General features: G+C 36.7%; 1 protein-coding gene across 9 annotated transcripts in view; it reads right to left on the bottom strand.

Moving 5' to 3' along the window:
* Window positions 1-26,877, bottom strand: part of RGS7 (regulator of G protein signaling 7) — a 255,957-nt gene that overhangs the window by 25,235 nt on the left and 203,845 nt on the right. For 5 of the 9 annotated variants that reach the window (XM_063151557.1, XM_063151561.1, XM_063151558.1 and 2 more), the window contains 7 exons: window positions 17,901-17,975; window positions 16,742-16,840; window positions 15,942-16,003; window positions 14,401-14,511; window positions 13,801-13,926; window positions 6,421-6,607; window positions 3,586-3,675 (listed from right to left, as the gene is read on the bottom strand). In XM_063151557.1, the coding sequence (XP_063007627.1) occupies window positions 3,586-3,675; window positions 6,421-6,607; window positions 13,801-13,926; window positions 14,401-14,511; window positions 15,942-16,003; window positions 16,742-16,840; window positions 17,901-17,975 (750 nt within the window). Of the gene's footprint in view, window positions 1-1,379; window positions 1,461-2,272; window positions 2,327-3,585; window positions 3,676-6,420; window positions 6,608-13,800; window positions 13,927-14,400; window positions 14,512-15,941; window positions 16,004-16,741; window positions 16,841-17,900; window positions 17,976-26,877 lie in introns of all 9 variants that reach the window. The other 4 variants (XM_063151559.1, XM_063151560.1, XM_063151562.1 and 1 more) reach the window with 2 other exon arrangements.

Raw genomic sequence — 26,877 nt, 5'->3', positions numbered from 1 at the left:
AGTCATCTTGGAAAAAAGGTTTGCGTTTGAGCATCCTGATGCTCTGGATTAATTTGCAAGGCTGAGAGCTGTCAGTCTAATAGAGATTATAGATCTAGCAGAGACATGTTTTTCTTTCATACCTCACCCGACTTGACAGACTCCACCCAGGTTAACAGGCAGTAGTTGGAAAAAAAGCAAAACCACAGATTTTATTTCAGAGTTTGCTCTGTGAAAAAGAAAAAAAAAAAATCCCCCTCTTCTACCAAACTAATGTCCAGAAATCCTCTTTTCCATTTCTAGTTCACAGGTGGTTTATTGGGCCTGCCTTGCATCTCTGGCATGCTGCTATTCTGGTACTTCTGCCCTGAGATTAGCAGGATGAAAATTGGGCATGGCTGCAGGGCACAATGCTCCCATGTTTGGGGAACTGCTGGTTTATCTGTAAGGCTGCTCTGGGAGGGATTTCAGCATCTCCCAGTCTTGTCCTTTCATTTTCCCTTTCTGCACTGTATTCCCGACCCCTCTACCTGCAGCTTGCTGTTTCTCCCCGCATGGCCACCTGTTTGCACAGTGTTTACCACAGCCAATTCCTGACCCCTGGGCTGCTCAAAAAGCCATGAATAAATGTAACATTGCAGCTTGCCAGGTACTGTGACTGGGAAAAAGTCTGGCTTGCAGAGATCCGTATGTGTTCCCCACTCTATGAACTCTCTTTTACAGACTTTTTATTAATATGGAACTTCCTACTGAATTGTAATGGAGTTACCATGTATAGTTCTATGATGTACAATGTTGTTTTATAGATCCAACCTGTTTAGACAACACACAAATCACACTGCAACATGCTATGGCAACACCACCATGCAAAACATAGGGGTTTTTGTTTCAAACATTGGGATCGTTTCCTTTGTAGCTGTTTATTTACTTTTAGTGTCCTTTACTGACTTTGTCCCATTGAATCCAAATTTCTTCCTGATTACAGTGGATTCAAAGTATATTACAGGAAGCCTTTACCTATAAGAAAGTAGTTAAAGAATTACTGTTTTGTTTTTAAAAGTGAGATATTCCCACAGCCTCACAAAACTTTCACTGCATTTTTTTTCTCTTTTTGATTACTGGAAAGTATATATGTATTTTTTAAATACTTGAGGCAATACTCTTGAGCCTCATTACAGGGGAGACAGTTTCTGACAACTGCTTCTCCTTCCCTAGAAACTGAAAAAACAAAAACCATGATCTTTGCTGAAAGCTCTCATTTTGTTCATTTCAACACACACAGCTCCACTAACCAGGTCACAGAAAAAGCCACTGACGCGCACACACACACAGAGCAGCGTCACCTGCACAATTCAACAGACAATGCAGACAAACTCGAGTAGAATCCAAGATCTTTCTACCTCTTTTCATAACAGGTTAGTGCTCGTTCTCAGTGTTGGTGTACAGTTTTTATGGCATGGAAAAATAGGGATGTTTCTGCCCTACAAAAATAAATGCGTTGAATTCTTTAGTCGGAACTTTCACAATGTAAAAGGAAAAAAAAAATCCCAAAGAAACTGGATAAGTAAAAAGAATCCCAAGTATTATGAAATCAGTGGATCTTCTGGCAGGTGGCAAAAGAATGCCCAGACAAAATCTACCAGCCTTCATTTTTTTGCCTTTGATAAATAGCTTTTGAAAGTTATACATTGAAAAGAAAAAAAAAAATCAGTTCTTTTAGTCCATTATGAAAATGAATCCAAATAAAACCCTTGCACATAAACAGCATGAATTCTTTGGTCCTGTAGAAGCTGTTAGACATTAAGGAAGATGGGAAAATTATTATTGTTTTTTTTCCCTGTGCCCAATTGAAAAAACAGGGACAAAGTCTTTTTTAGTAAAATAAAAAGAAGACAGGATGGAAATCCAATGTATTCAACTGTTTTAGACTTAGCATTTTAGAAGGCACCAGAAAAAGAAACAACATCAAGCATGTTTTCACAGATTCTTTACTAAAATTATAGGGGGGGGGGGGAAAGTGACTAGTTTCATGCTTCCTAATGCAAAAAGCATGGCTCCCAAAGGTCCATTCCTCCATGTGTGACTATTGAGATCAGTGGGAAAGGGACTAGGGAGGAGGGGTTGTAATGAAAGCACATTATAAAGCTGTCATTCCCAGGAAAATTCACAAGCTGTGATGAATACACTTTTAACCACCAAGTCAGAGAAGCAAAAGGGAAAGTAGGGATCAGTGAGGGGAAGGGAAGAAGGATGTCCCATCAGGCTTACTAGTCTTCCGAGGCAACAAACTTACCACATTGCGTGTGAATTTCTCAAAAGATGTTCGACGATCCAGAGTGTTTTCCAACTTAAATTTGAGATAAATAAAACAAAAGAAACAAAAAGAAAAAGGAAGGGGAAAAGAAAAGCAAGAACAATGGAGTAGAAAAGGAGGTTTGATGCAACAATGGACTGCAAAACAAAGTTTGTATAAATCAGGAAGCAAACACAGGTGTGAGGCTGTAATGGGACTTGGCAAAACAGGGGATGGGCAAAACAGATACAGTACTAGACAAAAGTAATTTTTCATGAGGATCAAACTGGTTTGAATTTAAAGAAAAACTGAAAGTAAAAAGAAATAATGAAGTGCACATCTTGTGTTAATGAACTGACATTCACAAACTTAAGGACTTCACACGGACAGTTGAAGCTTTCTGGTATTTTCAACATCTCTCTCTATATTGGATCTTCAGAAATCAACGTTTGAACAAAAAACAAAATCACACAGTACTTTCATATAATTTTAGGTTGTCATTATTAACAACAGAATGCTAGTGTTAATAACTACCTTGTTCCAGTAACAATCGGGGCCCCGATTTTGCCAGGCACAGGGCTCCCAGCTGATTCTAGGAGATTACTGTTTAGAGCCCGCTAATAGAATTATTTATCATCATGGAAAGCTCCATTGTACAAGCTGCTCCACATACTCTGGGCTGTGGCTATTCAGAACCCATTCCATAAGTGGACTTTTCTAAGAAAATATTACATACCAAGACATGAACCTGTGTTTGCCAAAGTGTGACATGATCAGTCTTTCAAGTCAGATTTCTAGCCTACTCAAAACTATTCATGTAGTAATAGGGACAGAAACAAAATTGGGAAGCCCCTATATTTATAGTTGAAGTTAGAAGTTATTAATATGAATAAGATTGTTTCTAAACACATTCTGTAGCTTTCATAGGTGGAATAAAGAGAACAACAATTATTACATAAGCAAACTTGCAAACATGAAAGACTATTCTTCTGGGATTTTATTTTATTTTTTTAATGTATTTTTAAAGCACTTTGCAATTTAAGGTGCTTCATAACAGAGAAAACAGTACAATATGGGATGTAAAAATAAAAATAAGTTTTGCTAGATTAACTTATTGAAACATGCCCGCATGCAGGATATATACACATATATGTATATTGAACTCCTGTGTGTATGTGACCCTCCAAAAACGCCAAGCTGGTCACCTACCAGATATCCAGTTGCACTGGCACAGGGGAGAGAAGACTGAGTATTGTTGCAAACATAACCACTGCTTTGCACAGTGGCAAGACAAAGGCAAGATGGACCAATACCTTTTTCTTGGCCTGTAGCAGCTCCTGGTAGGCACTGGATCGTATAAAACGAGGATAAGAATCACTTTTCATCAGTTTGTAAATGTGCTCCTGAAAAGGAAAGGAGGAGCTGTTACTGCCACAGAAGAGGACACATGTAAAATGGGAGGCAGCCACGTGTTTGGGCCGTGGAATGTACACCGGGTAGCACTACTAATGAATAGGAAGTATTACAGGATAGCAGGTCTCAGCTCTGAAGCGAAGGCTGAATTTCTTTCTATTCTTAAAGCTGAAATCCCACCTATTTCTTATATATAATTACACAACACACCTTCCTTTAATTTACAGACCAAATTTTCCAATACAAATTTATTTTCTGAGAATTGGTAACTGAGTCCTAGCTTCAGGTCCAACTTCAAACCTCCCTTACAATAAGTTAGTTTAGCTAAGTGATGAAATTAAGAGCTCTGGGTCCCTCCTCATCAGATTTTCTGAATTAGTTTCTGGAGATACTCATGTGATTTCAGAGTCTAAGAAGAGGTTTTCAATTCAGCATCACAATTAATGCTTAGGTTACTGAGGATTTCCACTGGCTACTCTTGACAAAATCCTTTGACAGGTGTTTAGTCTGCTCTCCAGTTAACAATATAAAAAAGGAAAATACATATGTAATTTGGAAAACAGTTTCAGGCTAATCTAATTTTCAAGATATTAATTCTTCAGAGGCATGTGAATATTTGGAAATCTTTGTTCAGAAAATAAATGACAATCGCAGCTTAAAAAAACTTAATTTTGGAATGTTCTAATTTCTGAAAAAGATGAAAAACAAAAAATCTGTGATGTAGAACACTTGATAATTCTAGTTCTAATGACATGCTAGAGAAAAGATTTGTAGAAAAAGCAGTCAGAACAGAAAATACTCTCAAAAATATTTTTTTAAAAACCCTGAATCATTAGCTATTCTATCATTACCTATTTTCATGGACTTTTTGTTTTATTCAGATTCTATTTTTTACTGTAGGAAACTTGTAGCACAGCAATTGGGAAACAGCAAATAAACTGGAAAGAAAATACTGTTTCTCAGCTTGGTACTGCATAAAATTAGTAAACACAAAAAAAGCCAAAACAAACAAAAAAGCCCCAAACAAAACTCCCCACCTTGTCTGAAAATTAAGGCAAGGTAAAATTAGAACTGATGTTTAGTTTTTGCTGTATTCGAAACCATAGAAGTTATTCTAAATGTCTTTGTATTTCTTACAGTAAGCAGAGAAATTCTGATGTATATTCAAAACTTAGATTGCTTTATTTGGGGAAGGTTTTTTTTCACTCAGTGTCTGTGAAAGCAGACAATGCAGTCAACAGAGCGCAGAAATTGGTGACGAGCATTAAAATTTAATTTCTGTACAAGAAATATGCCTGTAAAAGCAAGAATAAATTGGGCTGTATCAGTATTGTTAATGTACAAGTTAGCCAGGGACACATTAATGCACATATTTAGAACAAATGAGCTATTTTTACTTATGTGTCCCATTTTACCTATGTATCTACATTTGACATGGAGTTTCATCTTTCTATGTTTCCAGTCCAGAAATGCTTTTAATACATTTTTAACCACAATTAAATGACACACTAACTGCCAGAATGGCACACCAGCAGTCTCCTTCCCAGCTGGCAGGCCAAAAAAAGCCTGTTGCAGAGGCACAGCCCTAGCCCTGACAAAACCCTCCACCTCAGGTGGGACACTTTAAAGTTCCTAAAGTTTCAAGTAAGAACACAGCAGGTGCAGCCTGGCCCTTTTCCACAGAAATTGAGGCCTCCAGGTTTAAGGTTTTGTGCTGAACTGGACGAAGCAGAGGTCCTCTCCAGGTGGCAAAGTCCTGCTTGCATAAACACTGAATATTCCATTCTTTCATAAATGAAGGACAAAATTACAAGAAAGGAGATCTGGCAATAAAAGGGTATTGAAATTTTACACTTATTACAAAAAAAAGGATACTGGCAAGGAATTTAAATGTCAATTATTCACTCAACTGCAAAGACACATTTTTTAAAAACCTTTAATTTTGCTCTATTTTTTACTTTTGCCATTTATGTCTTTGCATTCTTAAATCTCCAGGGGTGAGCAGACGCAAGCAAAAATTGTATGTGTGGTTTAATGCAGAGTACTTCAAAACAGTGGCTACGACATAGGGTCTGCTGAAAATTTTATTGTTTCTTCACAGGTTGCTGTTCGCATAATGGAAAAATTAAAAGGAGGTAAAATTATTCTCCTTCATATTTACAGCAGAGGCATTCTCCCAAAAAGCCTCAATTCAATTCCCTTTTCTCCTTCATGGGCCCTGTAGCAGCATCTCCTGACTCCCAAGATGATGACCTAATAATCAAACTGCAGGAAATTCTGCAGGGATATGATCTCAATCTCTCCTTTTGACACAATTTCACTTTGCATTAATAATTAAATTTTCATCACTGGGCTGCTGATGAAAATGGGGGATGATACCAGTTCTGGTACTTTTACTGTGAATCCATTTATTTTCTATTGCTTTTCTCAGAAGTCTTCAGAGATTAAATATTAAGTTATAAGTCACAGGAAGTGTTGCATGTAATACAGAAGTACTTCATATTTTCTTCACTACATGATTTCCTCCATTCAAAGTCCACTTGAAACCTCAGTATCAAGCACAGGAGTTTCATGAAGAACTTCATATGCCTCATGAAAGAAAGAATGTTACACATTTGCATTGCCAAAATGGCATTTTAGGAAACAGGGTGCTATCATTTAATTCCCAAATACATCTCATTTCTGCATAGCCAATATTCCATTTCAGATGTCCATAAACACAATTGCAAACTGACCTGAGCGTCTTCAAATGTGTATCTCCCAGGTTCCTTCACATTCTGAGTGGTTTTGTCATAGCTTTTTGAATCTAGGTTGATGGCGCTGGGTGCACCTGGAGCAAGGAATTCTTGCCAGATTTCTTGGACGCGAGCAGGAACTTCACGGATTGGCCTCTTCTTCAGGTCTTCTACTGCTAACCAGAACCTATGGCACAACACAGCACCTTGACTTCCAGCTCAGGATAACCACTAATGAAGTGCCCACATTCTTCCTTGCTCTTAAAAACGAAATTAAGTAACTGAAGTTTTCATCTGGACATGCTAAAATAAGAAAAAGCTGAGTGATTTTATGTTGGGATCAGCATTCTGGTGTACTGTCTCAAGGCAATCAATCCACCCAGGGAAGCAATTTTTAGAAGGCTCTTCATGGGATAGATAAGAAATCCTTCATTACTTATGTATGGGTAATGTGCTTGCAGGAAGATTCCAGATTTAGCTAGAATTAAACTGACACTTCATTTTGGCTGGACCACAAGGGCTTATATTACTTATAACTAACTGCTTTTTGACATTCTTTCAAAAACTAATCATTTATATTCTTGCTATCTACATGAATCTCTGAGTCCTATTAAATCCTAAACCATGTAACTAATTTTGTTACTCAGAAATCATACACAATTGAAAAAGCATTTCTTTTGTTAATTATAATTTAATTTCTCTTTTCAGCATTCCATTTACATGCATATTTTTGCTAAAAATGCTGAATGGAATTGCACATTCTCTCTTCTGCTGCTGAGCAAACCAACATTGGGCAGCCATATGTAGTGCAGCCAGTTCACTGTATCCTCATTCAGTCTGGAACAAGACCACTGAAAAGGTCCTGAGCACTTTATGATCATAGCTAAGTAGCTGCAAGCTTTATTTCGCTATTTCTTCTATTGGTGTTCTGACTCTCTCATGGCAAAAAATAATCCTAAATTAATTCAGGATTCCATTCTTAGACATGATTCAGACCACTTAGTTCTCCTCCAAATCCAAGAAGATCAACTAAAGTTTGACTTTGGTAAACATGCAATATATACCGTTGCAACTTTTCATTATTGTTCTGACACAGCTGATCCTATGAAACAGAGAAACTGAGCTTTGAAGTGATTTAACTTTGAAATCAGCTGGATTTTCCAAGGCTCACAAATAAATTTGGTACACCTTGTGGTTTGCATCCTGCTTACACTGTGAGATCAACTTAAATTCTCTTAGCTGAGTTCAACAAGGATGGGATAAGAGAGAACAGTGAAACTACTCAGACCCCCAAGAAAGCAAAATGACATCACCCTCAATCCAAAATCTAATTTAATTATTGCAAAAGGCTTAAGAGAGGATAGTAAAGCATAGTAAACCTTATAGTACTCTTGCTATAAGATATCCTTCACTTCCTCTCAGGAAGCAATTACTCCTTCATAGTTCTGTATTGAAATTTCTTTGTAGCAAAGATGGAAGAGGCCTGTGTTCATTTTCCACAAGCCAGCATGGTTAGCTTCATGCTACCAAGAAGACTATTTTAGGTATTTCTACAACTTTCCATTTCAATTGTACATAAGCACGATTTTTCCATCTAAGATTCTCCAAGAGACAGAGAAGAAATATTGTCCCAGTTTTGCAAATATATTAATAATGTAATAATGTACAGTGGTTTCTCCAAAGTCACAAAGGGGACCTGTGCCAATAGAACTCCAGTTTCAAAACTTCTGGGTAGCATCTCTTTTATTAATGAACTACAGTGTGAATTGAACATAATTCTGCACAGAGCCTGGGGATGTATCCTGAGAATCTGATGGCAATGCAGGAATGCCTGATAACTCAAGTTTAAAAACTGCAAAGCTCACAAACTCTAATTCAGTTCACTCTCTCAAATACGGGCAACCTACTTTGGTTTCCTTAAGCTGCTTTAGATATTTGCATTTAAAAGCACATATCCTGCAGTGCTAGCCCCTTCAAGTGCATCTTCTGGGATTGACTGATTGCTCATGTGTCTCCAAGTCAGGTAAGGAACACAAAAATGAAAGGGAAGGATGCTCTTTGTAAAAACACATTTTCTGTTTCCCTGCAGACATCCTGCAAATCTAGCTCAGAGATGTCACTCCCTTTTTTGTTCCATTGTATCACTGCCAATAACTCTGGAAGTCACTGCAAACATGCCTTAGGATGCTGTTTGCTTTTGCAAGTAAACTATTTTCATATAGTCGGTTATACTCAATTCTAGGAAAATAGATGGGAGATAAATTTCAATAAATTTAACTTCTATGCTTGCAGCATAGAATAGGGAGGTTGTATAGACCAATTCCTGCATGCTGAACACCAGTTCTTTGATAGATTAATTTAATTTTACCCTTCTAACAATAGCATTCAAAGACTCAACTAAAAATGTGAAACTCTAAATATAGAAACCTCTCCAAAAGTGGGAAGAAATATGATTTCTGTGTTATGTCTAGGGTGCTTATTTCTCAGCCAACACACATTTTAAGATTTTAATCTACTTATCTTTTAAGAAAAGATGCCTGCCCTCCTCCCACAGAGAGTTGAATTCAAATATTCAAAGTTAAGAAATGACAAAAATAAGGCTGCTCCCTCTTGCATTTTCAAAAATAACTTTTTTCAAATATCCCATGGCAACCAACAGCACAGATTAAGTTGAAATAGAGTCACAAGACATCAGCACAGGGCCTCAAATCAAAAGAGCTCCCTGTACCATTTTACAGCTCTCTGCCTCACGAGCTGTGACCAGAGCAAGGGAAGACTCCTATGGCAAAAAGCACAGAGTCTGCAACATTAACTGTGTGCAAGGGCAGGTGAGAAGGGGAATTGCATTTTTTGGGCAATGATATAGACAGACTGTGTAAGGAACTAGAACTCAGTCTGGCTGCCCTGGGCTGAAATTGCATTTCGTGTTGGTGGAGCTTTGCTTGTGCCATGGAGACCCTTTCTAGCAGATGTTCAGCACTGTTTGAACAGAGACCTGAGTAGCTGAGTGTGAACCTCCCTGCTGTCCTCTACCCCAGCATCTGGGCGGCCACCTGCTGGGTCACACAGCAGAGAGAGGGCACATAGTGCCCAGTGGCAGCACATCCAGCCACATGGGCTGCTAAAACACATGTTGCAAGGTATCTGGGGATTATGTCCTCCAGCTGGACTGCTTTCAAAGACACAGCGGCCTCACGGATAAATAGCACAGCTGCAACACATCTTCTGTTCCATTAACTGACCTAAAGGCAGGTGCAGCCAGATTCCAGACCAAGCTAATCAGTTAAATTTAGCCCACAGGAACAATGAGTGAGAGAAAGGCTGCGGTGGTTCTCTCTGAAACACATGAGGTATATAGCCAGTGTGGAAATACTGGAGTGGGAATTATGTAAACTTTGCACTCAGTGCATGTGACATAACAAGTAAGAGGCTAGACCTTTCAGCATTTTCAGAAAAAGCGAACAAAAACCTAAACAAATTAATAAAATCACATAATATTTTTGCAGGGCCAGGAAACACTGCTCTCTGATTTCTAGAGTCCACCCTCTTACCCACTACAACTTCAAGTTTCAAGGCATAGTAGAACTGAAGGATTTCAAGAATATGACCGAGAAACTCATTAAATCCTGCAACTAGTTCTTTCTCATCTACTCTGCAGAAATGGCAACATTGCTGGCACTTGGCATTTAAGCTTGAGTCTGAATGAGGAATAACTCACAGGCAATTTCAGCTTTGAGGATTAAATTTCAGTCAGGTTATTAGCACCCACAACAGGGCCTCATAATCACCACTGTAAAGGATAAACACCTCATAAAATGTCAGCTTGCAGGGAGATGGTTAGACAAAAATTATTGAAGGAAGACATCCAAATCTATCAAATTTCTCAGTCTCTCTCTTATTTTTTCTGGATAACAAGAGTGCAAAGTCCCTTTTCCCCTACTAGTCACATATTACAGACCTAAGAAATGAGCATCAAGGGATCCAGTGGCTTTTCCTTCTGTGTATCATGGAACCTAACCTGTCACCACTCTCCCTTCACTAACTTAAGAGGTTTTTCACTCTTTGAAGTGCTTTGGAGATCACACTCACTGCACGAGGATTTGGACAGGCTTTCAGGTTGGCAGGTCTGAAATTATTTAATCTTTACAGGTTGCAATTCCTACAGAATAACCACTTGGGAGCAAACCTGTAGTCAGCATACAAATATTAATTTTCCAAATAATTCTGCTACTCTACAGACAAAGGGAGGACAAGAAGAGGAATACAATTTCCTATAGAAAGTAAAGACATTAGGTCTCCAGGTGCCATGTTTCAGTAAGTTTGATTTCATAAACTCACTCTCTTTGAAAAGTACTTTTTTTAGCACTTGGAAAACCTTGTGACTAAGCTCAGTAGTACTGGATCATGCTCAGACTTTAGTCTTGTGAATTATAAACAATGGTCACCATTTTTGTAATAGGCATTGGGAATTTCATAAATCTATTATCCAAATCATATGTTACTTTAGCTATTTGTTCTGTGTATTGAGCAGCACACAAAGCAATTCTTCCAAAAAATGTGCATGGTAACAAGAGATCACAAGTCATACCCTGCATCAGGTGAGTGCAGAATCCAACCTGCAAACTGCAGTCACACTGTAATGAAGTTACTGCACTGACAGAACTGTTTATGCAGTTTTATTCCTCTCCTATTCCTTTTCAACACTACTCCAGAGAGTGAAATACTATTAAGCCCCATTTACAGGCAAAGAAAAAAGAACAGAGATACAAAGTAAGAAGGGGAAACCTGGTTATTTTCCTGATCACTGCACAATTCTTAGTATGAAATCTCAGCTCCAGGTCCTTCATCCTTGCTGTGTTCTTTAAGACAGGATCTGTGTCCCAAGGCAGGGATACAGAGCCTTTAGGACATGATCAGTATCCCAAGGCAGGGATACAGACCCCTTAGGACAGGATCTGTGTCCCAAGGCAGGGATACAGACCCTTTAGGACAGGATCTGTATCTGCCAAGAATGATATTCTCAGACACCTTAGGCAATCTCAGTCAAAGTTAATGTATCAGTAACACTGGGACTTTTGCTATGTAATATCATTACACTTGAATAGAAATGGTGTATCTGGTAGACTTATCATTTCATGGTTTTGGTATTTGTTTCACAAAATGAGGTATAAGGCACGTAATCACCTAATGCTGGGGCTCCTGCCATGCTTGCAGTCCCTGCTGTATCCTGTGTACTCAGCTTGAAAGCAGAGTCCCAGCTGCCTATCCAACTATAGGCTTGGCAGTGCTGTAAATTTTATCATTATTAGATCTGTAAAAGTACAAGAACCAGCAACTGATTTGAGTTGAATTTGTTGCAGTGGGAATATGTGGGTGGACATAATTATTTCTCTTAAGGTGGCTGTCAAAATAATAATTAAAAAAATACCACTAAAACCCCCAAATTACCATGATGGAGTTAACAGGTGAGCAATGAAAGTGGTTGCCTTCTAGGGTTTATTTTGTGGTAATGCTTGAAATCATGAAGCTTTTAACTTGTGTTATTGACGTCTAAAACATTTTGACAGCCATACACAACAAGCTTTACAAATTCGTGTTTTCTAACCCAGATTTACTATGTGAATCTAATGGACTGATTTCCCTACATCTTAGGCATTTACAAACATAATTTTGAGCTTCTGAGACAGTTTCCCTTCAGTTAATTATCACAGAAAGCACCTTCTCAGAGCAAATTTATCCCCTGCCTGGCCTTTAAGATCATATTCACTGTTTCTCAGATATTATATTTTATAATGCCAATTTAAGAGTTTAGAGGAAGAGACAGAAGAGTAGATGGCATGTCAAGGAATCATCTCTGAAGAAATTTCTTGAGGGAATTTTTCTAGATCAGTTACTTGCAGTTTGCCTGTATTTAGTGTTGTAAATAGGATTAGACGAAAGAGTTAGGGATTATGTGGGTAACAGTCTAGTTGGCAGAGAGACAAATTAATCACAGAAAAGCACCACAAACTGCAGCACACACTGGGCTCAATAGGTTCATGTTTGAACAGCTGCTCTGCATAACAAATAACCAGGATGCTCTTTAAACAATTATTTAAAAAGAAAAAAAAACCCTTTCCTTTTCTTGGTATTATTCTGATTTTTAAATATTCATTTACCAACTGGCGTTTTTAATAAGAAAAATCTGTATTTGTGACAAATAAAGTCATCAACATACACATACAGGTCAGGCTATATTTCTGATGCAAAGTTAATGTTTGAATATGAACATGGTCAGCAACTTAGAGGACTCCAACTCCTTATTCTGCTGACAAATTTAAATTAACAACAAGGAGATCTGTGCAATTACCCGGCATTTATAAATCAACACCATAAATATTAAATGCCTCTTGTAAATGCTACAAAAGCATAATTTTAGTATGAATGGCTATGCTGCACCACTTTAGAGTAAGAATTGGCATAGGAAAAAAGTAGGTTAGGATTATTCTGAGTTCTAGAATGTAAATGCAAATAGGATTTTATACTACTATGTTATTGGTGAATGGAAAGTGATACAAATGACATCTGACAAGAAGGTGGAATTAAGATAAAAACTTGTTGCCTATATATTTTGCCTATACTATGCTCAGCTTATTTTTTCTGTCTATAGAAAGGCTGTTAATAATCTCTCTGAAATAACTCTTACTGAAATATGACTTTCTTAGAACAGCAAAAACAAAACATGCTATTAACCAATTGATGGACTGCCATTTTTAAAATCAAGTCATTTTCCCCCCGCTTAAAAGTAATTCTGTAAGCACACTTTTGAAAACATACCATCTATGCTGCATACACTGAGAACACTTTCCGTTTTACAATGAGTGAGGAATTTGAGAGCTAGATGTCACCCTACTTCAGCTGTGTCAGATGTACAAGTACTAGAATATTGGTGGAGACATTCAAAATGATCCCCAGAAACCAATCAACCTGATGAAAGTCGATTAATTTTACTTTTAGATCCTTTATTTATTTTTAATATTTCTTATTTTCATTTTACTTTTCTCATAATATTTGACTAAATAAATTATATTGAACAGGCTTGGAATGAATCCATTTTATACGTGTTTAAAAGACAAGCTTAGAGAAAAGTTCTTATAAGAGTAGTTTGACCAAAAGTTGAATATGAATGGAAAAATATGCTTTATGTGAGTGTCTGTTAACTATATGAATATTTCCATCAGCCTGTACATGAAAGCAAGTAGCAATCTGGATGAATTATTTCTGAAAGGTGAGGAAAATTTTGAAGGGGTCAAAAAATGAAAAGTAGCAGGAAAAGACAACAACAAAGAAAAAATCCAATATAACTTACAAGCTATTAAAAATAAAGTAACTCTCATTTACCTTAAATTTTCTGAACTGAATTCTGACTCCAAGAATTTCAGAAACTGCTCTCTTCCCACAGGGTCTTTCAAAGCTTCATCCATGCCAAATCCCCATCGTTTCACCCTCTGCTGTCCTGGCTCTTTGCTGCAGAATTAAAAACAGAACCCGAAGTGACCAATACTTCAGTATTCTAACAATGTATTAATATTTTAGACTAAGTCCTAAAGTTCCATGGTTTTCTCACTTTTTAGAGTGCTCACATCTATGCAATGTTCAGCAATGAGCAGACTGTTAATACTTACTTAGGAAGAAGGTAATACACAGAAAAATAAAGACTTCCAACTAGAAATGCTATCAGATTTTAAAAGCTGTCCTTTTTTTTTTTTTTTTTACCATAGTGAAAGCTTGGAAACTGGTTACTGTAACATTTCACACAGATTTATTAATATATAGCACTTCTCATCTTACAAATCTGTAAAACTGGAAAGACCAAAAGGGTACTGCATTGCCCTTCTAAGGCCTCAGTATTCTCCTGCAGTACCTCTCTCTGAAATCTTCATATTTCCAGAAAAGCATGTTATACTGCCTTACTTCCAAAGAAGAAATAAAATTGTATACCTTGCCTCCAGTTCCCAGAAAGTGGTGTCATCTGATATCCAAGGGTTTGAGGGATCAGGGGGCACAAGGAAAGGATCATATTCCAAATACTGCTCTGTATAAGCTAATAGACTAGGAAAACAAAAGCATCAAACATTGTCACGTCAGGAGGAGAAGAAACCTGATGAGGTTACCCCAGCTAACAAGTTAGCTTACATCCACCAAGCCATGGTATCTGTGTGCCCACACTCAGAAGGCAGCCACAAGCTCAGGGTGAAATGGGTTTGCTCAGGCTGTTTGACAGTGGACCATTGAAGAAGGAGGGGTGGCTCAGGCATACCCAGAGTAGAAATAAAATAAGCTTCCCTAATACTTCCACATAGCTCCATTTAAGGCTCCTTTAGGCACTAATAAATTAAATCATACAACCTCCTCCGTGCACATTTGTTTTCATAAAGCAACATGTTTTATATCCCTGTGGTTTTAATCAACAGTTTCCTTAAAATCTATTCTAAAACACTGTATGTTACACAGGTTATATTTATTGGCCCTGCAGCTACTAGTACTCCTTTTATTTTCTCTTAAATATCTTTATTATTATTTTTTTTTTCCTAATCCAAGGACATTATTCCCAGCAAAAATAAATCAATTTTTAACTTTTTTTTTTTTATATTCAGGAATTGGTCTGACTCAGTCGCACACACTAAAAATTTTTCTTGTATTCTGGTAATTTACATCTCCCATTGTCCTTATTTATGCTTGCTGTTTCCTTTGGTATCATAATTCTTGTAAAATTATTGACAAGTGAGGACAACTATTCTTTCTTTTCAATTCCTATTATATTTTGTGTACTTTTTTTTTACTGTTCAGCAAATAAAAAAATCTTTGCCTGCTCTCTTTATAAATAAATATTTATTTGGATTTTCATATGTATACACACATAAATGAGTAGACATATATGCAGAAATGTTTATAAGAAGATGAAGAGCAATTTGTATTTGGTCTTACTTCCTTTATTAAGCCCCATGCAGCTCAATTTGCGGCAATGTTGGGCTTTTTGTTTTATTTGCTTTCTAGCCCCTTCCTGACAAACTTAGGTCTTATTTGCAGATAGATTCCTAGTAGGGTTACATCTCTGACCCAAACTGAGCCCAAACTCACTTTGTTCAAGCACTGACTGAGCTCCACACCAGCCAATTCCCTTGCTCCATCAGTGATTGCCCTTTTGAAATATCAAAACAACAACCCCAGACCTATTCCCATTTAGCCTCCCTGCCAATGAAAGGTGAAACTTATAATCACTTGGTCAGAGGCTCTTTCAGAGACAGGTTTATCAGAAATGTATCATGGAATATCTGGAATATTTTTCTCTCTAAAAGAATTTCATACTTCTCCACTTAAAGTAAACTCTCATCAGTTATTTCTATGACATCTGAGCTCTCATGTCTCTCTTTGAAGAGCTATTTGCAGTGAATAGGTCTTTGAAGATATTTCACACTGACATTTTTCCCAATAGTTACCAGTGTAATTGAAAAAAATAGAAAATGTGACAATATACGTACCTCTCTGCAACTTTTGACATTTTTAATCTATGTCTGTCTAATTGCATTTGCCAGTGCTTAATCTGCAAGAAAGGAAGGAAAAGAGTTTTATGAGTAATTTATTGCTAGACTCTATTTCTATAACTTTTTTTATTAGGACTGTAATTGAACATTAATTTATCCTAGGGCACAGAAGAGAAATATATCTGAATTAAAACAACATTTTACCAGTGTAGCTCTAAAATAAATGGAAGTTTCCAATAAAGAGAAAAGCTCATAGAGACAAAAAATGTGCCCAATATAACATTTTGCCTAAAGGTTCATCAAGAGAAATCCAGTTAGCCATTTCTTAGATTTTTTGAGGAGAACTAATACTTCTTCAGACATTTAACTTCTCCAGACTAACATCTCAGAATAGATTAACAAAGTTTTAACAGTAGATAAGTGTGTGAACCTATACATGCATGTATGGAGTGGTAAGAATACCCCCAAGCCTCAAATCAGCGTTGAAAGGAGAGCAAGCTGTCTACAGCTAAAGGGGCTAATGGGCTGAGCTATACAATGAACCCACTCACTGGCTTACTTCCTACTGCCTTGAGGTGTTTAATGCATGATACAAAGAATTCAGGTTTTGTCTCATTAGTTTTGATGAAGTTACATGCCTAAATCCATATACCTTGAGATAAGAAAAAGGTTCATTAAATGTTTGCAACAGCTGTTTTGAATAACTTCCCAGTTACAATAATTTTTGGGTTTATACCTAAAAAGTTACCACCTGAAAAGTTCTTTTAAAAGTACATTTTTGTAGTTATGTTGCAAACCTCTTGGTGTAGTTCATCTTCTGTGGGTGGCTTAGTCTCTGGCGCTGGCGTGTGCGTAGGGCTGTGACTTCGAATGTCATTTTGTAAGCCATAGACAGACTGTGCAAAAAAAATACAGAACAATGATGGTTGCTTTCAGACAATGCTTTCTACACACACCCATACTACATTGTGCTCAAGAAGTTAGCCAAGATCATCTCTACCTAAAGCAACTTCAATAACTCATGCACTCAGATAAAATCATGCTTCTGCACTGAAGTGTAAAACAAAGACTCCCAGACTCCCACAGCTCCATAAAGCCACAAGCAAGGATCTACTTTTTTAGGTCTCTATATTAGCATCATACTAAGCATGGGGAATGACACTGGGAGATGCTGTTACAGTAAGTAATAGCATAAATAAGGAGATGACTGGTAGGTGGAGTATCCTGAGAGGTACAATAACTCACAGATTATTTGGATTACTTCCAAAATTGCAATTACTACCTGGGAAATTACACTAATCTGCACCTTTCACTACCATAAAGAAGCCAAGCTAAAACTTTCTCTAAATCCACTTTCCTTTTTAAAACTTACCTTCCTATGGGTCAACATGCAAATGCACCTCAAAGGAAGCACTTTAAAGTGGGAGTCAATCTATATGGTTATGGTGCAAAGGATTTAAAAGTGTTGAGCCAATCCATCTGTACATCCCTAGAGAAGTCACACTCTAATTATAACCTAATTTAGATAGAGCTAATTTCTTCCATCATTTCCAGTCATCCATTTTGGGCATAATTGTAATATAGAGACACCCTTTTGATGAAGACCAGGACAAGAACTGCTGTTAGAGTTTATACTGAATTTTTAAGTTTTTTTCCTTAATTACTGACAGAAACATTTTAATGTGCTTTATTCAATCTACTGAATAACATGAATAAAGCATGCAAACATGAATTTTATCTTCAAAATCTCTTTGTATTTCTCCAAAATCTTATGTGATAGCATTCACTTAGCATTAGCAAAATTGTTAATACTAATTCAACTAAGAGCTTATGAAATATTAACATACACTTCATGCATTTACTCCTTGCAGCTGTAAGAAAAAAAGGGCTTTATGAAATTATGGAAATTCATTATATAAATTTCCTCCACCTCCTGCTTTTGATATAGTAACTTACCTTTCTTGTTTTATGTGGATTTCTCATTCTTGAAGATTTTTTTATATCCACTTCAGTAGTGTTTACACAGCCAGGCTATTAAAAGAAAGAGAAAGGAAAGCAAAAGCCTAATCTGTGATGGAACTTCTCTGAGCTACTCCCCTTCAGAGTGCAAGACTGAAAAATAAATTCCCCACCCTAAAATTGAAATAAAATAAATTGCCAAGACAGTGGAAACCAGTCAGTTTCTGCTTTGGTTTTGCCAAGGAAGCCATTCATTACATTCTAGCTATCCCTCTAAGGAGCATGGTTGATCTAATGAGACAAAATAAACAGAATTGTGAAATATTCACCTCAGCTGTCAACCTCAGGTTTGCTTCAGGAGCATTTGGTTTTGGGTCAATTTTTAAAGAGGATTATGTTTTAAAATTAAATGAAAAAAAAAAAAAGGTTTTGTTTCTACAGAAAAGAAAGAGAAAAAACCGAACCAAACCAACAAAAAAGGTTTCTGCAGCCTAACCAGAAGACTCTCAGCGTAAATAAAATTACTCTCCACACATCAGATTTGGGTTTCAGTGGTTCATTCTCACAACTCTGTGGCCTCCCAAAGCACACAAGTACTCTAGTTTCTCCTAATTCATCTTCTTTTGACACTTCCCTTTAAGTACAAAAATCTATTTGTAAATCTGTTTTTTACCCATTGCTGGAAACAAATAAAAAAAAGTGTTTTGCTCTCAGGTGAGTTTTATCTATTGATTTTGGAGGGATTACATTTGACACTGAGTGGAAACTACAAAATCTGTTCTCTAGTGGGAACAGGCTTCTACTGAAAGTAGGTTGAGGCATTTTTAATGGAAGTAGCTAGATATTGAATTTACTTGCCCAACAGCCAAGCTGGACTTATTATAGCTCTAATGATACAACTCTGTCTTCTTATCATAATGGACAATGCTTGATGTGACCCTAAATTTAATAAGACAAAATTTAGGCTTGTATAGGCTAATATCTAATATAGCTACGAAAAAAAATAGCTTTCATTAAACAGAGTAATGTTACTTTGCCTCTGGAGAATTTTCTAAACAACAGACTGTTTTTTGGGTTTTTTTTTAATCCAGTATGTTTTTTTAAAAAATTAATAAATAAATAAGTTTCTATTTTAAAATAATAAATTAGTGTGCATTTGATCATATAACATTTGAAGTAGAAACAGCTCCTCATTGCTAATGATAAAAATAGACAATATTCTTAAGACTGCACCTGACACACTAGAATTGGGACAGTATCTTTTGTGCTTCTGAACAAAAATGGGAAGTTTTGAACTCAGAAATAACTTGCAAATCTCAAAGACAAAAACAGGTTGAAAAGTACAAAGTTCTGTATGATGGCCAATTTAAAAGCAGAAACCAATTTCCCAGGGCAGTATACTGAGATATAAAGCTTAAAAAACCAAGTACATCTACTTTAGGATTACAGCAGCAGCTGGCAGTGAAGAAAGCAGCGGCTTTAACAACATCCACAGCCTTGGAATGTAACAATTTGAATAGCAGGCACACTTACATAAGGCACAAACTGTTATTTGTTCAGTTTTCAGTTATGATTTTTATGCTTCTAAGCATGCTTTGAAGTTATGCTTTTAAGTATGTCCTAAAAATGGAGAGGGGAAAAAGAAGGGGATAAACCTCATCTGAAGCATCTTATTTTAAAAAATTTTGAGCCCACCAGAAGTAAATTGGTATGGACAGATCTTGCAACTTGCCTGGGTAACTTCCATGCCAGAATTGCACAGATTGATGCGAGTGGGACAAGAATTTCTGGGTGACCTTTAGAGACAAAACAAGGGCAACACTTTTGCTGGTTGCAAAGAGGCCTGACCCAGTAGTGACCTTGTACAGCACTCAGTGGATTCTTACCGACACCTGGCTGCTTCAAAGCCCTCACACTGAAGTGAAGTTGCTCGGGCAGGGAGGGGCTGTGGGGGCAGAGGCTGGACCAAGGTGGGGCTGAAGAGAAGCTGGCAGGGGAGCAGCCCCAGGAAGGCAGAGGCACGGAACTGTCAGGAAGCTTCAGGGCAGAAGGGGAGGTGGCTAAAGAGTGTATCAACTACTCTGACAACCTGGGGTAACAATAGGAGCTCAGGACATGCATCACTACCTCTATACAAGAGCATTCTCATAATTTTATTTAAATTATATGATCAGAAGTACCTAATGTAGTTTGGGACACAATTTTTATTCTTAGCTGAAGTATATTTATTAAATTATACTTGATATGAGATGGGTTTTATTGTTTTTCTGATGCTGCCAAATTTCATCTGTAAACATTTAGGAATAAATATCAAACATCTTTTCAATTAAAATAAACACAAAAAAGTTGCATTATGTGAACATTTTGCTAAAATAACTCAGCCTTTGTGGGAAAACCTTTGCTGGACAACATTTAATTTTATTTGTATGCCCTCATTAACATAATAAGTATGTGTTTGAATACAATTATATCCAGCTGTGTTTTCTTTTTGTGTTGTTTTTTTAACTGTACTACCATAGTTCAAACAGTGAGATGCCTGTCAGAGTGCTCTGCTGCAAGAATCCCATTTAGTGTGTGGTATATAATTTGCATACTAATACTGTAAATAGTTTTCAAACGGATTTCCTGGAAGACTTGAGAAGTCTTCTATATGTGTAAATAGAGTGCTTGTTTCTTTCAGGAGTAATGTTCTGTGTGAAAACAATTTTCCCCCAACACACACAGAGGAAAGCCTTGTGACCTTCTTGAAATTATCATAGAGCAAGATCATAATCAGGGTAGAATCTGGTCCTCATCAATTTTTAAATATCTGTGTGAAAATCTGTCATACATTCACTAAGTTTTTTTCATCCATCTATTAGCATGTACTTATCTCAAAGTACAAATGCCCTCATATTAATCAAAGGACAGGTCAGTCCAGTGGTGATAAATTCACTGTTGATATAAATGGATACAGATAAATAATATAAAATAACCCCACATTTAGATAAATTTCAATCACATATAATATAAAAGAACCCCACATATACAGAACCTCACAGATAGAGAAATTTCAATTCCTACTTCAATTATTGGATAACAAGGTTAGTATGAATCCCAAGCAGCAGCACTTTCTACTGATGCTGTCTAGGAGGATGCACACCAGGCTTCTGCTAAGAAACACCAAAGAAGAAAGAAGCCTTGTCTGTAAGCAGAGGAGGAACCAGAACATACATCCCTTGATCTGGCTATCACCAGCATTTGAAGCAGCCATCTGAGAGCATGTTGAGTTAAAAAAAATCCACTTTATATTAATGTTCTATCCCTGATAACTGTGGCAACAGTGAATATATTATTTAAGCCCTTCTAATAGTGCTACAGTGTATTAATTTTAGGAAACCTGTAACAACTCTTTGGAAGAATTAATTATTTACAGAATATGGCATGCCTGAACCACGGTACATTTCCATCCAAGCAGCACAGGGTATGGAGTATTTATAGTCTGCTTGCTGTACAAAGTTGCACACTCCAAGTACCCTTTTTATTGCCTGGCCATATAGTCCAAATCAACAGCTGTTAATGCCTTTTTTGTATAAAAACCTCTTTGCTATGATGTAATTCTAGAAAGTGCAGAATGTTCAATAGAGAGTAAATTAATATTTATAATTAGGTCAGCTGAAGTTTTGATGTCTTTTTTATCTTTCACAAAGAAGACAGCAATTTAACTGTGAATCTACTTAAGCCAAAATAACCAGAAGTTTTCATGTATCTGAGACAAATATACCCTGCATGTGGGAGGGAATAAGCTCGTGCATTCTGATAGGCTGGGGACTGTCTGTCTGGATTGCTGCTCTGTAGGAAATGATCTGAAGGAGAAGCTGAACATGAGTCAGCAGTATCTCTTTGCAGCAATGCAGACAAACCACATCCCCAGCTGCACGAGCAGCAGCTTAGCCAGCAGGCAAAGAGCTTATTTCTTTCTACTCAGCATCAAAAGGAAACTTCTGGGACACCAAGACTACTTTTGAGCCCCACAAACAACACAAGAGATATATTTCAAATGGCAAAATCCAGTGGAGGAACAGACTTTTTTTATGCTTGCAAAAGGGAAGAGCTAACTGCTGCCTTTTGTGCCTACAGGGGGGCTTAGAGAGATGAACCTTTTCCAAAGGTGCACTCTGGAAGGACAGGAGACAGTAATCTGAAATTGCAGTAAAGGAATTTCCAGTCAGTTGTAAAGAAATATACTTCACAATAAAATTAAGAGAGGCTGTGGAATGTCTGTCCTTGGTGATTTTCAAAGCTTGTTTAACCCAAGTGCCTGGACAATCTTATTCACCTTAGAAGTCAGCACTGGTTTGACCAGGAATTTGAACTAGAAGACCTCCAGAGGTCCCTCTCAGCCTACACTTCTGTGGTACAGTCTACTCTTCACAAACTGAAGGGAGTGAAATTCAAAGAATCCACTTTACAGAACACTCCAATCAAGTATTCACATTGGTGTGAAACTCATCTCTCTGCCTTCCCCACCCCACAGCAGTAGAGTGGGAACAAGACTGGTGTTTGCTTCCTTACTGCTGCCCCTGCCCTGCAGCAGCCTGTGCTGCACTCCCAACCCATACAAACAAACCTCAGGTTGATTTAAGGAAATGTAATTTCTCTTTAGCTAAAAATACATAGGTGCTATTTAAAATAATTGCCTCATTTCAATATGCACACCCATAAATTCAGAGTTCATTAAAGCAGTAAATATTTAGGTAGATTGATTCACATACCTTAGGCACTTTCATTACATTTCAGTGTCAGTATACTGTGAAATAGATATTTTTATTTGTTTTGCAGGCATAGGCTAACTTGTTAAGTGTAATTGCAAAATACCAAGTTTTAAGATCTCCAGGCTTCAGAATTCACAAGACTTTAAATTTAAATTATGGACCTGGGTACAAACATGACAGATTGTCTCTCTCATTGGAAAAGATAAAAGTCAGACACACAAACATAAAGGAAAAGCAGAGATTTAAATCTTTCTTTAACATTATCTGAAATAGAAGATTATCACAAAGGAGTAATCTTAAAATTTGAACTTTTCTGAGTGTCAAATTTTAGAGTTGGATTCTGCAACAACCTATTCTGCTATTTCTGTCATTGGTGCTATTCCTGTCATTTTTCTGGGAGTCTTCTAACCCTCAACAGTAACTATTCATATCACTTTCTGAAGTAGAGAAAAGAAGCTAATTAGGCAGTGAGTGATAAGCAGAACAGCAGAGTTCATTTTTATTTGTAGGTTTTCGATTCCAGTTTACTTGTGCAGCTATCTGAACAGTGCATAGCTAAAAATCAAGGGGAGAAGGTTATATAAAAGAAATGGAAGATTACCAAATAAAGGAATGAGGGGGAAAAAATATCAGTGGCATTCAGCTGGAAAAAAAATGAGTTACTAGCTGGAAAAATACCCAATTTGACTCTGGTAATGTGGGGAAGACTGTTTTTTCTCATGCATAGTCTAGCATCAAAGGAGACATTAAAATCCTATATTGAGTAAGTTGTCAGTAATGGCTAAAACTGAGGCTCTCATAAAGAAAAGCACAGGCTACATTCTCCTGCACTGCACCAATTTTTCATTTCACTGAGATGGAAGTTATTCGAGTGTGCAGAACCCACTAAGGCTTACAAGGAAAAGCTGAGGTTTAGGTAATGGTTGTCACTGTATGCTGGGATTTTACCTCATTTTACACACTTCAGGGTCAACAAATAAAGGGGCTTTTCCAGTGGAAGAGCTGCACTGTTAAAAATTTTGCTGGTGCAATAGAAAGTCTCAGAGGAACATTCCAAACATAATGAGTACAAGTGGCCAGGTCTTTTTACAGGATTTGGAAAAATGGCTGTTATCTTAAGGCCGAGTCAAAGGAAATTTAGCAAAATTGCAAATTCGGATAAAAATTTCAGAAAACTCACCTTTTAAAAAATGTAGCTCACTTTATAATTAGAAATCAATAAACCTCAACTAAGTGATGAAAAAAATAATCCCTGGAGCCGTATCTGCCAGCACCTGCAAATCCATAGGACTGTGCACTGATAGTGCTGCCAGAGGAGGTCTCACCAGCCCCTGTTATAGCATCCAAGGCAGCAAAGACAAACCAGTGATCACAGGGACTGGGCTACAGGAACCACTTCCTTTTGGTTAGAAAAAGATACTGTTACATAAAACTGCAGAACCTAATCAGGGGTTAATTTGCAATCAGCTAGGTGTATCTAATCTGAAACACTTTTATGATCCTCCCTAAAAGTGTATGTTTTAGTTACTATTCCCATTTGGTTCAGCAGTTCTGTGAAAATAACTCTGAGAAATCACATGTGTGAGCACTAGGACTTGACAACACCTCTAGCAACAAGATCCCAGTAAATCAGCAGATGTCTGAAGAAAGGGAAAATATTATTCTGAGTTTAAGTATTATGACACAGGTGGTAGATTTTTTTTCCACTACGCAGCATAATCCCATAACTACAAACTCTAAACTAAATTGTATGGGTCTAGCTACTTAATGATTGTATTATATAATGTTATAGTACTTAGGGTTTCATACACACATATAGTAGTGTGTAAATTATCTTATTACATGATACTTGTAGTAGTACCATAGTCCAAGCTTCTGCACAGTTAATTTTAGCACAACTATCTCTCTGGAAACATGCCCTTTTGATTCAGTTGTGTGACTGACAAACAAGCAGTCTGACTGGACTTCCAACATCTGCTGTTATATCACAGTGCTTTTGTGGAGCTCACATTTGCATCATAGCTCTAATGAGAAGCAAACACAGAGATTATTATTTGGAATACAGTCCAACAGCCACAGTAACCACAAATGTAAATTGTAATAAGTATGTAAGTTTGATGACTACTTTGGAAAGAGCTCCTATCAAGACTTCACCTCTACAGTTCCAGACCAAGCTTCTCAAATCAGCTCATGATGTTACTAGCTTTCCTACAGATTCATGCCTGTTAGAGATTACTTCCTCTCAGAATTACAGCTATATCTTTCAATTACCACCTATGAAACATAATTTTTAGGAAGCAAATCCCAAGACTGTTCTCAAGTATAGATTCTGTACAAGCATGATTCATATTTTATTTCTAGATGCCTCATAAATTTGCCAGATAATCAGAACCTCCTTGTCCTACTAACTCATTAGATATTTTCAATACCTATAGTCTTTTCATTATGTATGTGTTATACTTACAAACACTATCTTTTTTGGACTCAGGATAGGATAAATAGTTGCAATGTATGGATTCAGTATGACACTAAAGTAAGTGAATACAACTTGGAACTGGACTTGCATAGAATAACCTCAAATCTGTTCATATTTCTTAATACAAATCTATTTATAAAACATGCAAAACATCTGTTGATATGCTGCAAATACACCTGAAAATAGTGATCTACAGTCAAGTAGGATAATGGAAATAAATTGTACACAGCTTAACTGCTAAAACAAGCTATCAGCTGGCTTTTAATTAAGTAAATAAAAGCTTTTCATTTTTTCTTATTCATTTCGTAGACTGATGTTTCAGGCCACAGAATGTTGAATGTAAAATCTTATTGAGCTTCTTCCTTCAAAGGAAGGGATTGTCTTAATTCATAAGAATTAATAAAACCTTTGTTAGGATTAAGTGTTCTCTTCCATTGAAGGTTTTAGTAGAGAATTATGCAGATAGCATAGAATGAATTTAAATGTTCAATACTTGTCCTCAATAGCTAATTTCATTTTGACTCATTAAAGAATGGAGATAAATAAAAAAAAAGTAACAGTCTTATTTGTTAAACTAAAATGAATGAGCAATAAAACTTACTGTGTCATACACTAGAAATATACTGATGGAGAAATAATGAATTTTTGCATTTATGCATAAGTTAAACATACTGTAGAGGGCCCCACATGGAGAATCTTGCCATTGGACCAATTAGTAAAATCAATACATCCTTTATTAAAGGATTGATTTGCAGATCACTGACTACTACCAAAATAACAGTAATTCCACTGTTTTTCTGCAACTGACCTAATCAAAGCACTGAAAGGTGTGCAATTAATGGATAAAAGTTCAACTATGAGCTCTTTCTCTTATTTGGACAAGATAAATGAGGTTCAAACACAATCAGATAAAGAAGAGACATTTGATCAATCAGTTTGATCAAACTTTAATTATGTTTGCAGCAAGGTAAAACTCAGATGATTTTCAAACTAAGAGATGTGAAGTCTCACTTAGTAAAGACTTTAGGACCACTTAAAATTTCAAAGATTCTTAGCATCTTTCCGAAATAAAGAAACCTACACTGCACCAATTTCCACTTTATGCTTATTTGTCGTCTCAAACTAGAGTTCAGATATTTTCCCTGAGTAGCATCAGACACACGAGGAATCCCACTGGCGGTGCAAATGGAAGATCTGCTTGAAACAGGAGAGAGACTCAGAGAAATTTTCAAGGAATGTAATACTAATTAATGAAACCATAAAATGTAACCACAGGAGATAAAACATCTTGAACCATCACAGTTATCCTCATATTCTCACACACTTGGTTGTTTAAGGATGTTGTTGAAAGCTCAGCTTTCACCTTAAAGGGAACATGATTTGATAATTTTTTTCAAAAAAACATTAGCAAATGTGTGTGTGTCACAGAATTACATATTATGAAAAGTGCATAAGAAAATGATGTTAAAATTTAATTCTTGAGACAGGTTATATGAAATGAAACAAGAAGCTGTACCCAAGAAAATATTCCTGCACTGAAGTTCTATGCTTAATTATTTTTGCAAGTTGATTAAATTTCTAATTAGTTTTAATTTATGATATAGCATTTCAGGTTTGTCGTGACTGGTTTTCAGAACCAGAAATTGTTGCACAGAAATTAGATCCATTGTATTTATTCAAATGGTGTTTCAGTAGGATTAATTTTACTTAAGGCTGTATTAAAATGATTTTTGTGTATGTGAAG

Source organism: Melospiza melodia, chromosome 3 (genome assembly GCF_035770615.1).
Source record: "Melospiza melodia melodia isolate bMelMel2 chromosome 3, bMelMel2.pri, whole genome shotgun sequence".
Taxonomy (NCBI): domain Eukaryota; kingdom Metazoa; phylum Chordata; class Aves; order Passeriformes; family Passerellidae; genus Melospiza; species Melospiza melodia.
This window is presented reverse-complemented; position numbering and strand designations above follow the sequence as displayed.